At 41.3% G+C, this 14,533-nt stretch overlaps 1 protein-coding gene across 1 annotated transcript in view; it reads right to left on the reverse strand.

Moving 5' to 3' along the window:
- The window catches only part of rab1ba (zRAB1B, member RAS oncogene family a), a 22,234-nt gene continuing 7,701 nt past the window's right edge, over positions 1-14,533 (reverse strand). Inside the window, exons 2-6 of the mRNA XM_050066509.1 lie at positions 13,028-13,100; positions 12,783-12,878; positions 8,354-8,449; positions 7,896-8,027; positions 1-7,145 (exon numbers count right to left, since the gene is read on the reverse strand). Coding sequence (XP_049922466.1) covers positions 6,951-7,145; positions 7,896-8,027; positions 8,354-8,449; positions 12,783-12,878; positions 13,028-13,100 — 592 coding nt within the window. The 3' untranslated portion in view covers positions 1-6,950. The remainder of the gene's footprint in view (positions 7,146-7,895; positions 8,028-8,353; positions 8,450-12,782; positions 12,879-13,027; positions 13,101-14,533) is intronic.

The raw sequence follows: 14,533 nt of genomic DNA on the forward strand, positions 1-14,533 counted from the left end.
TTGACGTTGATCTTTTTCATCATTTTATTATATATATATTTATAATATGTACAGAAAAAAAAACATGATCAAACTCAGCAGGGAGACAGCACCAAAGTGAACAAGCCAAACAGAAAAAAGACAGAAGGTGAGTGACAGGCGAGCTCCTGCCCGGTGCTTTTTATTAACAAACAACACCTAGTGAGTGCCTTTATTAAGCCATTGAACAGCGATGGACGAGTGTGCAAATGACATGGAAAATACCCCCTTTAACCCAAATGAATACAAAAAAAGTGAACTTAAGAAGAAAAGTCAAGTGTTGTTTCATCAGAATCACATTCATAAGCAAAAGCCCCACCCTACATGTTTTTAACCCAACCCTCATCAGATTCCCCGCCCTACCCAGTGTCCCCTACATACTTCCATGGACGAGACAACATAGTATAGTATTCAATGAATACATTAAAATCAGTAGAATATCAAGACTTGTTGAAAGAAAGATTTTAAAAAAAAGAAATCAGTCATCAAATCCCAAAACATCCAGTATGAGCATGTGTGTTTGTGTGTGTGTGTAGAGTGTTAAGTTTCAAATGACTGCTTGTTCTGCATCTACTCTATTGAGACTGGCATGATGCCAGGATGCCAATGTGTCCAAAAAGCTCAGGAATGTTACACATGACCCTGCCCTACTCTACTATCACACACATTCTTGTACTTCTATCTTTGTGAGGACCCTCGCTGACATAATGCATCCCCTTGCCCCTTCCCCTACCCTTAACCATCACAACTTAATACCTAACCCCAACATTAACCTACACCTAACTGTAACCTACTTGTACCTTAAAGCAGAATCTTGACCCTCAAAGAGACCTTTGAAGAAGTGCCAAAATGTCCTCACTCTGTTGTTACAAGTTTGTGGTCCTCACTATGCAGTAAGTACAAGAACACACACACACATACACTTACTGCTGTTTCCTTCCCTCCCCCTTAACGTCAGATTTCAGTCCTGCTCAGCAAACTACAGCATTCCAGTTTAGCCAAGCAAGGCTGAAAAACACAAGGCTAAAAATACATGAGTGTAAAATTATGCCACCACACACACACACACACACACACACACACACACACACACACACACACACACACACACAAGTAGCTGACGTCACATCAGTACTCTGATCACTCCAGAGTCTCACCAAGCATCAATCAGTGGCTTCACAAACAGAAGGCTCAATGTGGACTCATTTCTATTCAGTTTCCAGGAGAACTGTGATGCCGGTGTTGCTGTTTTACCTGAAATGCTGACAGGTTTTTCTTACAGAGAGAACCAGGAGTGCAACCAAAGCCTGGTTGAGACTCCCTGATCTGAATAGAAGGGCCAGTCAGGGAGGATCTTGAGGAATTCATCAGGTTGCAGTGACATGGTTGTCTGGAGGGGAGAGTTGGGAGTTCATACCCGGTCAGCAAACCACGACCAGTCAGTCCCTGAACCTCCAGATGCCTCCTAATGCAACACAAATGATGAAACTGACCATGGTCTGGAACTGAATGCCAGTAGCTTCTGTTAAGCGTGGATCTCCCTGCTGTGTACGACGGACCACAATAACCGAGACAAATAAAAGGGTTTAGGAGGCCCTAATGCTACTTTAGTACAGAATGTTCAGACTTATACAACAACGTCACCATGATTTCCAGTTCTTTGTAAAACAGAGTAAAAAGTTGCGGCTCAGATTGCTGAGGTCTCACAGAATTTTTACTTCAGTGTAGAGGCCCCTCTGTAAGGACAGGGGGATGCTCTTTAACTCACATTCCTTCCAGTTTCCCTGGAGACACGCTGAGACCTAACACAGCTACAAGAAGCTAAGAGCCACTCAGAGCTCCAGGCGTGGCAACAGCTTCATACCTGTCGCTGATTTCACCGTCACCACACCAACCGTTGGCAGTCAGTGACAACCAGCCTGTGTCAGATCCAAACAGAACATGTGATCTGTTCACATAAATGTCTAGATTAGCAACCGCTAACTCCAGTTTGTTCAAGTAATTAATGCTGGCTATAAAACCGCAGTATGTTGTGGTACCAGGATTTGGGGTTGAATGTTTGGTCAAATACTTTGATCAGACAGTTTCTGCCTCAACACAATCATGATTCTTTCGATAAGGACGGTGTAAGCTCTGAAAAAAGATGGGACATGATGCTTGACTTCAGATTTTTCTAATGTCAAGAAAGAAATTTCATGCTGCAATACAGGTACAAAACTGTGACAGATCATTAATCAGTCCCTCCAGGATTTTGCAGGCTTTTTTTGACAATGTTGTGTTGTGACCTAAAATGCCTGACTACGTGGCAGCTTTTCAAAAAACCTGCATGTTGCCATGTTTAAAGAAGTTTTTGTGACTGAAATACTGAAGTGAAAAGCGTAGTGAATTTTTTTTAAATTCTCAGTGATCAGAATAAAAACGCCCAACCGGCAGCACTCTGCGCATAATTCACGCCCAACACCTTGTCACATTGCTAGTGTTTGTAGCACAATGTAAATACACGGTGCTCCCATTGCAAAGCATTACAAAAATACGCCAGCCTCAGAAAAAACGCTTTGGTGCACATAGCCCCTAAAACCGCATTGTTTGTGATTTATACTCTACCATGAATACCACTAACCATGCATATTTAACCCAATGCACCTTAGCATTTGCAAAAGATATGGATCCAGCAGCTTTTGACATGTTAATCTGTTGTCCACACATTTCTGCCATTCTCTGGGTGTTTTGTGGTAGAAAAGTGTTTGTGTTCCACGACAGCGTGTACACGGTGCAAAACATTTTACTCATGCTATTGTGCAGAACATCAGGGGATTGCCTTGCGTGGTCTTTAGCAGGCATTTTTGTTTGCTTGTGTTGTCTGCACAACCAGAAACAAGAAAGTGGGTTTGGTGACGTTGCAGAGAACTACGATTGGTCAAAATTGTATCAAAAAGTTGCAGCAATTGGAAAAAATTGCAGGGTTGCACAGAATTCACTGGGATTGGTTGAATTTGTGTTCATCGCAACATCCTGGAGGGGCTGATTAGTCACATCTAAACAAGTTCTTGGAGATGCGTCTCAAATTTTCATTGTCTTTCAGTGTCCATGTCCTCATGATAATGGATGTCTTCTATAATGCAGAAACGTCTGTTTAATGACCTGCCGTGCTAAACGGTAAAGCATCAGTATACTTCAAAAGTGCTTGTGGAATCCTTTGACAGCACCTGAAACCCCCTTTTTGACATTGTGGAACAACAAATGTCCATCTTGGTTAATCTGAAGTATACATAACTGTTAATATTTTTTTATAAGGGACTCAAATGTAAAAAGAAGAATTACACAAGTGGCACAAACTGGAACACTAAAGCATCAAATCAGGGACCTGAAATGCACAGGGACATAAAAGACAGGTGTGAACCATGTGTCCAGATGGGACGATCTGAGGGAAGGAACAGCAGCTTCTGTAGGAGCCCACCCCCTCAGCCAACAGACACACCCACACCACATCTCCACCTCAGCTTCATCTGCACACAAGCAAGAATCTAATGACACGCCGTCACATACTGAACATGAGTTTCAGCTAATTGTACAAGTCATCTCTATCAGAAGTATCAATGAGAAAATAAAAAATAATAAAAGCACAACAATAATAAAACAGTAATTGTAAGATCAATGCAGAATATTGCCAATCACTTCTGTTTACCGAGTGTGTCCCCCTCACTCTTCCTCATCCCTCTGCAGTGTTAGTGGCCCTTAGACTGTAATATTTAGTGTCATTCCAGGAGCTCAATGTTTCAGCTTTTAGTCACAACGCTTTCTTTTAGATATGAAATGAAGACAAACACTAACACCATAAATTGCAGTTCTCACAAACTCCGCCTCCATCCCAGCTCTGATGTCTATATGTGGAATTAACTGACCTGCCTGTGGTCCTCTTCTATCTCAAATGTTGAGCAGGGAGCATGTTTAAAGAACCCCTTGGGTAATGCTTCAGTCAAACTAGCTACAATGTAGATATTTCTCCTGTTTGTGATCTCATTACAGGTTCAGACAAAGGGCCTGGTCACACCAATGGCCAAAACCAATTTATTTTAGTGGAACTGCTGCAAAGTAAATGAGCAAAAAGCTTTCCCATAGTTTAACATTGGTGAATTTTTGGACACCAATCGCAAATCCGCTTGGCAATTCCGACTTCTGAGGGAGCAGCGGGCAAAATACTCCAAGATGGAGGAGACTCACATTAGCTGTGTTGTGCCATCCACTTGTATACAAACAACCCCCACAAAGAGACACAGTTTGTAGACAGGAGATGATGAAATTGTCCCATGGGTTAAGTGTCAACTAATTGCTATCGAATAAGCTAGCTTGCTTGTTAACTGCAACTAGTTAGAAGTTAGCTCTCCAGCAGTACCGTGGGCGGATTTGCCAATTTGAGGATAGCAAAGGAATGGCCTGCCTTTCTCTGCCTCTGATTGGCTTACCCTGACATTCTTACCCATACCAATCCCACTCCTCTTTCCTAAATCTAACCAATCCAACCAACGAAGGCAACAAGTATTAGCCAATCATAGGGAGCGCAGGGCGGGTCATACCTTTGCTATACTAGGATTCACAAATTTGGGTACAGTAGCTTGCCAACTGGCCCCACAAGTAGTCATTATGCCACCTAGCTTGTTTGGCGAGAATACAAAATAAATCTTGCTTTGCCTGTTCAGCTTGCTTCAGATAAAATGCTTGTCGCATCTCAGAACCCTTTTACGCAGTGCAACTGGGGGACTGCGTCCAGTAATTTTTGGAACTTCAATCCGACAATCATTCTTACTTTATGCAGCAACTGGCTACATGAGAAGTGTTGTGAAAGCAAGCTCTCTTTTTTCCATTCTTCACACAAATACTTCTGTCATCCGTATACAGTACCTTGTCAGGTGTGTTCAGACAGAATGTGAGGCAAAGACATGACTGTGCGAGTTGATGTGTTATAACTTGAGCACAAAATTCATGCTCATCCTGGGCATCATAAAGGAGAGAGACTGTAAGGACATAATTAAGAAATGCCCTTGAGTTCTGAGATCAGTCATTAAGTTGAACACATAAGGCATTTTAGGACCAAACAGTTCTGGGGATTCCCTGAGAGGAAGTGCCCACTGGGGAACTACCCCAAGAACTGAATACCTTAAAAGGCTTTTTTTTTTATGTTTGCATTCACACCACCAATAGGAGCACTGAAGTTATGTACTGTAAGCCACGTGGGGGTTTGAGAACTATGAAAATGTCTTCACACACACGGTCGGTGCATCCACTAGCTAGCTTACAGCTAGAGGTGACAGTCCCCTGCTGCCCCACCTGCTGGCAGCAGAAAACAGTGCGATTTTAGTGGTACTGAGTAACTGAAAAATTAATGCACTAATGCATGACATAAACAATCCTCAGATGCTGCTTTTATTTGTCATTATTCTACAATTTAAGATCAGTGGCTGGATAGCATGGTTTAAAAAAGGTGAATTAGTGGCGCTTGGCTCAAGAGGCCACTATACCAGGGATAACCCCCACACTCGCAATGTCAAGTGCCCAAACTATGAATGTGATCCCAAGTGGGGCTGATTGCCTGTTGCTCCACTGCAATTTCACTGGCCGTTGGCCAGGTTCTGTTGTCCTCATGTGCTCGTATTTGGCAGAAGTTTGTATTTCTTTTAAAGGAGATAGTAACTGCTGTTCCCCATAACAGCAGCACAAATTTGAGAGTCTGCCCTTTAAATTAAAAAATAAAGAATATAAAATTGACTTTGGAAGAAAAACTAAAGGCCTCAGTGCCCACCAGCCACTGAATATTGTTCTGAACCAAACCACTGGTAAGAGAAGATGCGTTTTTTTGCTTCCTGTGTATGTTATATTAAGTGGTCAAAAACATCACATCAAAATTATGAAAACTTTTGTAATTTTCTCGTTTAGTATTTGCCCAAAGTCGCTTTATCATTTTTTCCCCACCTAAAATCACCACTGTCTACAGCTAACCCCCCTACAGTTCGTAGGGGGTGTTTCGGGTCAAATTTGTGTGAATGACATAATGTGAAAATTCTCTTTGCCTTCTGTCTGAACACACCTAAAGAAAGTGAGAGTGGCAGCTGAAGAAGAGGACAGATGGAGGGAGTGGAGGCTCACTGAAAGGGTTTTCCCTGGATCTTTATCAATAAATGGCAAAGATGAGTCACTGTTCAGGAACACTTCTTACTGTATACAGAGTGTCGACAGTGTGTGACTCAGGCACACTGTAGCACCTGTGTGTGCATGTGTGTGTGTGTTTATGCAGGTAAATAATTCCATGGATGGGCTGGGGCAAGGCTGGGGGAGGCCCCAAGATCAGCAAAGACAGACAGCCTGAGGAGAAGTGTTTGGCCAAAAGGCTTAAATCTCTTTAAACTCTACCACCCCACTACAGTGTGTTTGAGTGTGTGTGTGTGTGTGTGTGTGTGTGTGTGTGTGTGTGTGTGTGTGTGTGTGTTGAGAGATAAGCTCACTGGTATCTAAACCTAATCTTCCACTGCCTCCATTCCACTCTAAATCAATACCAATCTTCCTCCGTATCTGTTTTCTTTCTGTCCTCTTGGCAGAAAGTAAAAGTTGCTTCGCTGTCTGTTTCTGTCCCTCCCTCACACACTGGTTGCTCTCCTCTCTCAGTTGTTTGGGTGTACAAACCCTTGTAAAGTTTCAATCTGTTTTCTGATGTTAACACTCCTACAGTTTACTCCTCTGTTTGGCCAACCATCCCTGGATGTCCAGGCGGGCTGATAGAAGGGGAGTCAGGGAGGAGGTGTGGGTTACAGGCTGTTATGGAGGAATGGTGAGGTGCAGGAGTGGCAGAGAAGATGGGAGGGAACACAAAGGGAGAAGAAGGGGAGATTTCAGTGGAGATGGTAGAGGTGATGGTCAGGTTGGTGAGGTCGAGGGGTCTTTTAACAGCAGCCCCCTCCAGACTGCCTGACGGGGGTGCTCTCGATTTTCAAGTTGGGCTTGTCGCCGCCGGCAGTTGCCCCGGGGCCCATGCGCTTCTTGATCTCTGCGGCCATGGTCATGAAAGCCTGCTCAACGTTGGTGGCATTCTTGGCGCTTGTCTCCAGGAAGGGGATAGCCAAAGAATCAGCAAACTCCTGCCAGAAAAGAGGGAAACATATGGTGAAACTGTGCACTCATAACACTGACGCCTGAAATATCAAAGAAAAACACCATATATATTTGTTGTATATCATTGTAAACTTTGGGGTTTGGACTGTTGGTTGGAGGAGACCAGACATTTGAAGACGTCAACTTGGGATTTACAAAGTTGTCTTGGGAATTTCTCATTATTTTCTGACATTTTACAAACCGAAAGATAAATGAATTAAATGAGTAAATAATCGTATAATACAATAGTGTAATGAATGGCTGACTGATTTTAAAACACTTCAGTTATTTTTTATAAAGTAGATTTCTTTGTTTCCCTGGCACAAAAGGGGAACAGATAAGAACAAAAACTAAATAAACAACAACAACAGCAACAAAATTCTCTATCACCTTTTGGCCAAATCATTTTAAACATCAATATCAGTCTAAAATTTCACAATCAATGCATCCCTAATTGTGCGTTAATCAAAGGCTGATATATCTTTCTCCTGTTCCTTCGTTTGTATGATCACACACTGTAGTTCATTCTGATTCAATCCAACATACATTGTCCTGCTGCCACAAATACTCCTTAGAGCACCATATGTGGATTAATCTGCTGCTGTAAATATTAAAAATGTCATTAATAAATATTCCTTTAAGTTACCAATAACTTGTCAGAAGAATTGTATGAAATGTGCACCCCCACAATAAGATCAAAAATACACATGCAACTTCATGCATAAAAACCACCTTACCTTGGCTGTTGTGTAGTCCACTACCTTCTTAGTGGTCAGGTCGCACTTGTTGCCCACCAGAAGCTTGTTGACGTTTTCGCTGGCATAGCGGTCGATTTCCTGAAGCCACTGCTTCACATTGTTATAGGACTCCTGCACAATAACAAGAATATGAGCATGGCAAACACTGAAGATAACTGCTGGTGAGGTACACAGTGTTCATATCAATGTGACTAGCATACCAAATGCATGCTTGTGTGTTGAATCTATCTAGTAGTCAATTATTGAAAAGTGTAGAAAAAAAACAGTATCCTTCGAATGAAATGTTACATTTTCATGAAAAGCTGAAAGTTACAACTTGAACAGGTTTGGTACTGAGCCTCAAAACATTTGAGGACTGAATGTATACTTAGTAAAGTAACATACCTAAACAATATAATCATAAAGTACTGGATTGATGAGCGTAGACAGCTACCCACCTGATCTGTCACATCATATACAACTATGATGCCGTGGGCACCGCGGTAGTAACTGGAGGTGATGGTCCGAAACCTCTCCTGACCTGCAGTGTCCCACTGAGAGAGACAAAGAGACAGAAAATGAGAATGGGGGAAAAACGATTCGACATCAGTCAACAAAATACAATTTCAAAAAAATCTGAATGAATGAATTAAAACCTTCTAGAACAATTCCCTCCTTAAAACCCAAGAGACAATCAGACGATCTCACGCACTGTTTGTTTAACCTTATGGAGCAGTAGGGTTTAGAGCTGTGAGAGATGGAGCAGGATATACCATATACATGTGAAATGTGAGATTAAACCTGTTCTGGAAGCAGTGAAAGTAAATGACAAAACTGAAGCGGTTGGAAATAATTAGTGGATGTAGGCAAAAGAAAACTTGAGAGCAGCAGAGTGGTAAGTATGACACCACTCTGCTGCTGTAATGATGAAATTAAGTGACACTGAATTTATTTACCATATTTAATTACAAGCTTATAAGAGTACAGCTAATGTCACCCACCTGAATGTTTTTATTAGCAACCTTTCTTTGGTGGTGCCTGTGTATCTGAAAGCTGGCTTTTACTTGAGAGAGAACAGTTTTTCATTCAAAGTATTTATAGAGAAGGAAAAAATTGATATGCTTTGATGTAGTTCACTGTGAAGCTGCCTCCCTGACCAGGTCTATGGAAGATTCAACCAGCACTATCAGCTCTGTTTCTGTGCCTGTGAAGGAAACAGAGAATTCAGCTGTGTTTTTTTCCTGTCATCTATGATTTGAAGAGAGCATTCCTCGACTTCTGCTTTGAACTCATGGGAGCATGCACGTCATCTGGAAATTTGATTAACTAAATTCAGTTTGGTGAAAGCTAAGCCACAATAGCATATCATGCTTAATGGCACAGGTCTTTCATCGCCAAGTCAGACTTTTTTTTAGACTCCATGTAAAAACCCTGTGGTTTCCCCGACTGTTTTAACAGCAACATAAAGATTTTGTTAATCTAAATAAACAATACACATAAAGGCCTACCACGGTAAGTACTACTGTTGGACGATAAACTGTCACAGGAATAATTGCAATAAATTATATTATTGTTGTTTAACCTTTCAAACAGCAATGGATTTTAATTCTTGAGAATATTTAGACATTGAAAATGGATTATGAAAAGATATTAAATGTATTTTTAAAAAGTAATTAACACCTGTTAATTTACACAAAAAGTACATATTATAGTACATTTAGAAGAGTAGCTCAGAAGTACTAATATTTAGACTAAATACAAAACTTAGCCTCCAAAAAACAAGACCAAGTGATGCCATTTGCAATAAATCGAAATGCTAATCGAAGCTCTGGGAACACCGCAGGTATCTCCACAATCCAGTCGGTGTGCTGCAGTTGTTGTTGGAATGTAAAACTACAAAAGACTGACTCATTGGCTGCCAGGGGGGGTGGCAAGCATACGACAATCAGGACTGCGAGTATTCGATTCCAAAAGTGCACCTGCAGTCTACCGGTAAGCTACACTGTGTCAGCTTTGAAGGGTTTTATTTCCTTTGGACTTGGACAATGAATTTTAGCTCATTGCCATGGGTTGGCAAGCCAAGGACTATCGGGACTGTGCCTCTTCCACTCCAGAAGTGCATTTGCAGGCTACATTGTGTTGACTTTGAAGTGTTTATTTTTATTCAGACTTACTGAAGTAGGCAGGGTGGAGAGGAAAAAAGGGACAATCGCTGCTGCCAAGTCTTATGATGATCAAGAAAACCCTGCTGTTTATTTTAACATTAGGGGTGTGCTATATTGTATTGTTCACAATAATACCGGTATAATTTTTTTATATGATATGAAAAATTCATATTGTGGCATTGACAATATTTCAACTTGTTGACACTGATGTCATACTGTTACCCACAGCAACAAAAAGCACAGCTGAGAGCAAAATTATTACCTACTCCATGGTTGTGCCAAAAAGAGGAGCAGCTTCAGTAGTGTGAAATAAACTGTGACGTCCTGAATGTTTTATGAACAGCCCTGGACTTCTCAGACTCTTTTAGTGACTTACCGCTCAGAGGGAACTCATTCAGTGTCTCATCTGGCAGCAGCACAGTCTCTGCCTCTCCTCTCACCATGAACACACAGGAGTCAGTGTCATCAAGTGATTTTGTCATAAACCTTTGGTAATGTAAACATACGTGACACTTGAGGCTAAAAAAAAAACTACATATATGTGAATGTGCGATAGTTACTGTAGCATAACAGCCAATATTGTATGCAGAATCTGAATCTCACTCAAAGATACTGTTCACAAACTAAAGAAATGAGAGATCATTTTATTGAGTATATAAACGCAAACTGTTGACCTGTAAAATTATATCACTTATTTTGTTTCAATTCTATGTTCTTAAAATATATTTTTAGTAATTTTGTCTATATATTGTCAAGAATATCGTTATCGCAAAAATACCCTGAAATATCGTGATACTATTTTAGGGCCATATCGCCTACCCCTAGTCTAACATCATGTGACATTCCTTGGTGACATTCTTATGTAAACAAACACGCATGTAAACACAACAGGCAATGTCAAGGTCAGCAAAATCAGGTCATGTCCATATATCGTACAACAAGTATGATAGGCCTATACAAATACAGCTTCTTTGAAAACCTGCAGCACTAACTGATCATAATTTACCCTCCGCTAAGCCCCACTCCTTTGTGATAGTACGACAAGCTATCAGAGTAAGCATAGAGCCCACACTGTAACTAACTGCACTCCCTGAAGAAATATTATCAAATTTTGGGAAAAATGAAATAGTGATTTCAGATAGAAGCAGACAGAGGGGTCTACAGTCTGTGTTTGAGGGATATATCCAGGATGTCAAACTGACTCAGCAGCAAAAACAGGTTAAAAAGACAAAGATAGTTAGAAGCTAAAGCCGAACTATAGGCTACAGATCACAGTGTAAAAGTGAACCACCGCATCACTGCCAACCGCGATATAAGACAATGAATATAAAGGAAAACTTCGCTGATACAGAACCAGCTGTGTGTCATCACAGTGTGTGCAGATGAGCGGTGTTCCACTTCGCCCTGTGCCACTGCCTGCAACCAGACCTCCACCGCTGGACAGGCAAGGATCTCTGGGGGAAGTCAAACAATATTCATCTGCGCTCAATGTGATGACACACAGCTGGTTGAATATCAGCAAAGTTTCCCTGCTTCCCTTCACTGGCTCCTGTTCAGCAGGGTAGGTCTCTTTTTCAGTGTTATTATCATTGAAAAGCAAAAGCAGCATGTGTATACATTCAGTAGGCTATATCTTCAGTAGCTAGCTGGCTAATCCTACACTTCTCAGGGTTTGATTTTGTTTTGGAATGGGGAAGAAAAGTACATCTTTTTCCAACCTCTCCAGGTAATGAGTATCATTAATACACAACGTGCCCCATGAAAAACATTTAGCTCCAAATCCACAAATCCAGCCTGAAAACGAAGGAAATCTGAAAGGATTGCATTAGAGTCAATGGAGCACAGCTGTGTTGTTGTCAGACCCTGGTAATGAAACATTATGTGTAGTGATTGTCATGGTTTCTGCTTTTGTTTCCAATGATGTCCACTCTTTGGAGGTGAGTTCCTGGAAATAAATCTGAATACTACTTAGGAAGTGACACTAAATCCAAGTGCCAGGTACTTTATTTGGTCGAGCAGATATGATGTCACATCACAAAAGGAATGACTCTAACAAACACAACAGCTCTGTTTTACCTCTGCATCTGTAAGGGGCAAGTCAACCAAAAACCAAGATGCCTGGGGCCTCACTGTGAGAAGGTAGCCACTGGGGAGTTTTGAGCTACTGACTGGGCTTTGGCCTTTTTATGACATTTATCTTAAATGAACCGGTTTGTAAATACAGTGGAAACACAAATAAGATCCTAGCACCAAAAACTCACAAGGTTAACAGTTAAAGCAATGGAAAGTTCCCATACTGGGTGTTTGATTTCTGCAGTGAGAATCGGCTAAATGGCAGCTGAATACCAAAAAGAACACTGACAGTAAATCCATTGATCTCCAGTCGTATTTACAGTGATCCATAATAGCAAAGAAATACAACTACACTGTGCAGTGTACTTTTCATTTTGTGTGTATATGTATAAGCAGAGCTACTATACTGTCTGCTTAACAACCTGGACATCTCCAGGGTGGCATAGCCTGTACCATTAACTAAAACAAGATCCAGTTACAGCTTGGTCTGAATGCAAAACGTGTACACACACAGCACACTGTGTTTTGATAACAATGGCTGGATCTAAGCCCAAGCTCAGGTGAGAGTTACAAAGGGTGTTCTGTCTGTGTGTGTGTGTGTGTGTGTGTGTGTGTGTGTGTGTGTGTGTGTGTGTGTGTGTATACTCACAATCTGCAGTTTGATGGTCTTGCCATCCAGCTCAATGGTGCGGATCTTAAAGTCCACTCCGATGGTGCTGATGTAGCTCTCTGTGTAGGTGTCGTCCTGCAGAGAGGGAGGCAGATAGAGTTGGAGAGTGCAGGACAGGGTCAGGCCATCAGCACAATGAGGACAGACTGAAGGTTGCGGCGGGAACTGAGACATTTCGAGGTAATGGAAAAACATGTTTTAGAGGGGGAGACAAAAGTACTTACAGCAAAGCGCAGCAGGAGGCAGGACTTTCCTACTCCAGAGTCTCCAATGAGCAGAAGCTTGAACAGATAGTCACTGAAAGAAAAACAATCCAGGTTAGAACAGGGAGCACATTTCTAACCTCAGTGCATGTACAATATCTCTGTGCTGACTGTGTAAAACATTGACTTGAAACCATTCTCCTGACACGCACTGTTCTCAGATCACACTGGGATGGGATTTTTCAAAACAAGCACCAATAACGATGCCTCAATGTCAGTGCAGATACCTGAACAACATTATATTTGTTGAATATAAACACAATTTTTTTTTCTTATTGTGAATACATTTCACAATAAGGTTTTTAAAGACCAAAACCAACACCTTAGTTTGTCTCTCAGTACCTTCTGACTTTCACACCCTGTCTATGGCTCTCTATGGAGCCCCCAAGGGTAAGGAGATTTTTGATTTTGCATTCCCTCGCAATATGTTTTGCAATTATGCCATATATCTACTTCCACTCAGCTGCTCCCAGCACCATGTCCAAGTATAGATCAGCTCATTGAACTTCACTTTGATCTGGGTATTAAGCATGCTGATAAAGTACTGCTGCTCAATGGGCATGGTTATATAATTAGTGAAAGTAAACTTGAACAAATTCTTAGATCACAGTGGCTGCTACCAAAACTCATGCATTGAAACTACATGCTTGTGGGCTACTGTTGGTTACAAATGCAGCAATAATGGGACAACTCACTCAGGAGCACATAGTGAAACACAGAAACAGGCATTCAACGGGGGGCAAAAATGACAGAGCTAACATATATATTCAACGCTACCTTATACTCCCGACATAAAAGACAATAACTTATAAAGCAGCGCTGCAAAAACACTTGAGTTAAGATGAGATCTTAATGCTATCTTGCCAGAGTGACAACAAAAATGTTGCCTGTATTTATACTAGGGCTGGGTTAAAATAATCGATCTATCAGACTCAAATCGATCATCATTTGAATGACCTGATATTGATTCAGAAAATTTGAGATCAATCTTTAACCCCGTTAATTTTTCCGGTAGTAAACGGGCCTCCGTCTTAAATTATTAGCAACCGTGATATTGAGAAGCTCTGACATTACCGGTTCTTTTCTCTGTAACTGTCTGCTTGCTTTTTTATGTTTCCGTATAATTTATAATCACGCTGCAGCCGCCACTCCTCCTGCTGTCTGTGTGTCTGGGCTGCTGTGCCACTTTCATGCACACACACAAACACACAAATACGGAGGGGAGATGCTGCCGTGGAGACAGATAAGTGAAGATAACTTGAGCTGATGACAACTACGCTTGTTTCTGTAAGTGCAATAAAATCTACATGAGGAAAAAGTCATACTTTATCAATATACCTTTCCAGCAACGTGAAGATGTAGAAAAGTAACATTTCAATCTGCTCTGTCCACAGTCTCTCATCCACTGCTGCAAACATTATGTTATAAACAAGCACATAGTGTTTTCAAGCTAAAAGCAGATTGTTA

Source organism: Epinephelus moara, chromosome 17 (assembly GCF_006386435.1).
Source record: "Epinephelus moara isolate mb chromosome 17, YSFRI_EMoa_1.0, whole genome shotgun sequence".
Taxonomy (NCBI): domain Eukaryota; kingdom Metazoa; phylum Chordata; class Actinopteri; order Perciformes; family Serranidae; genus Epinephelus; species Epinephelus moara.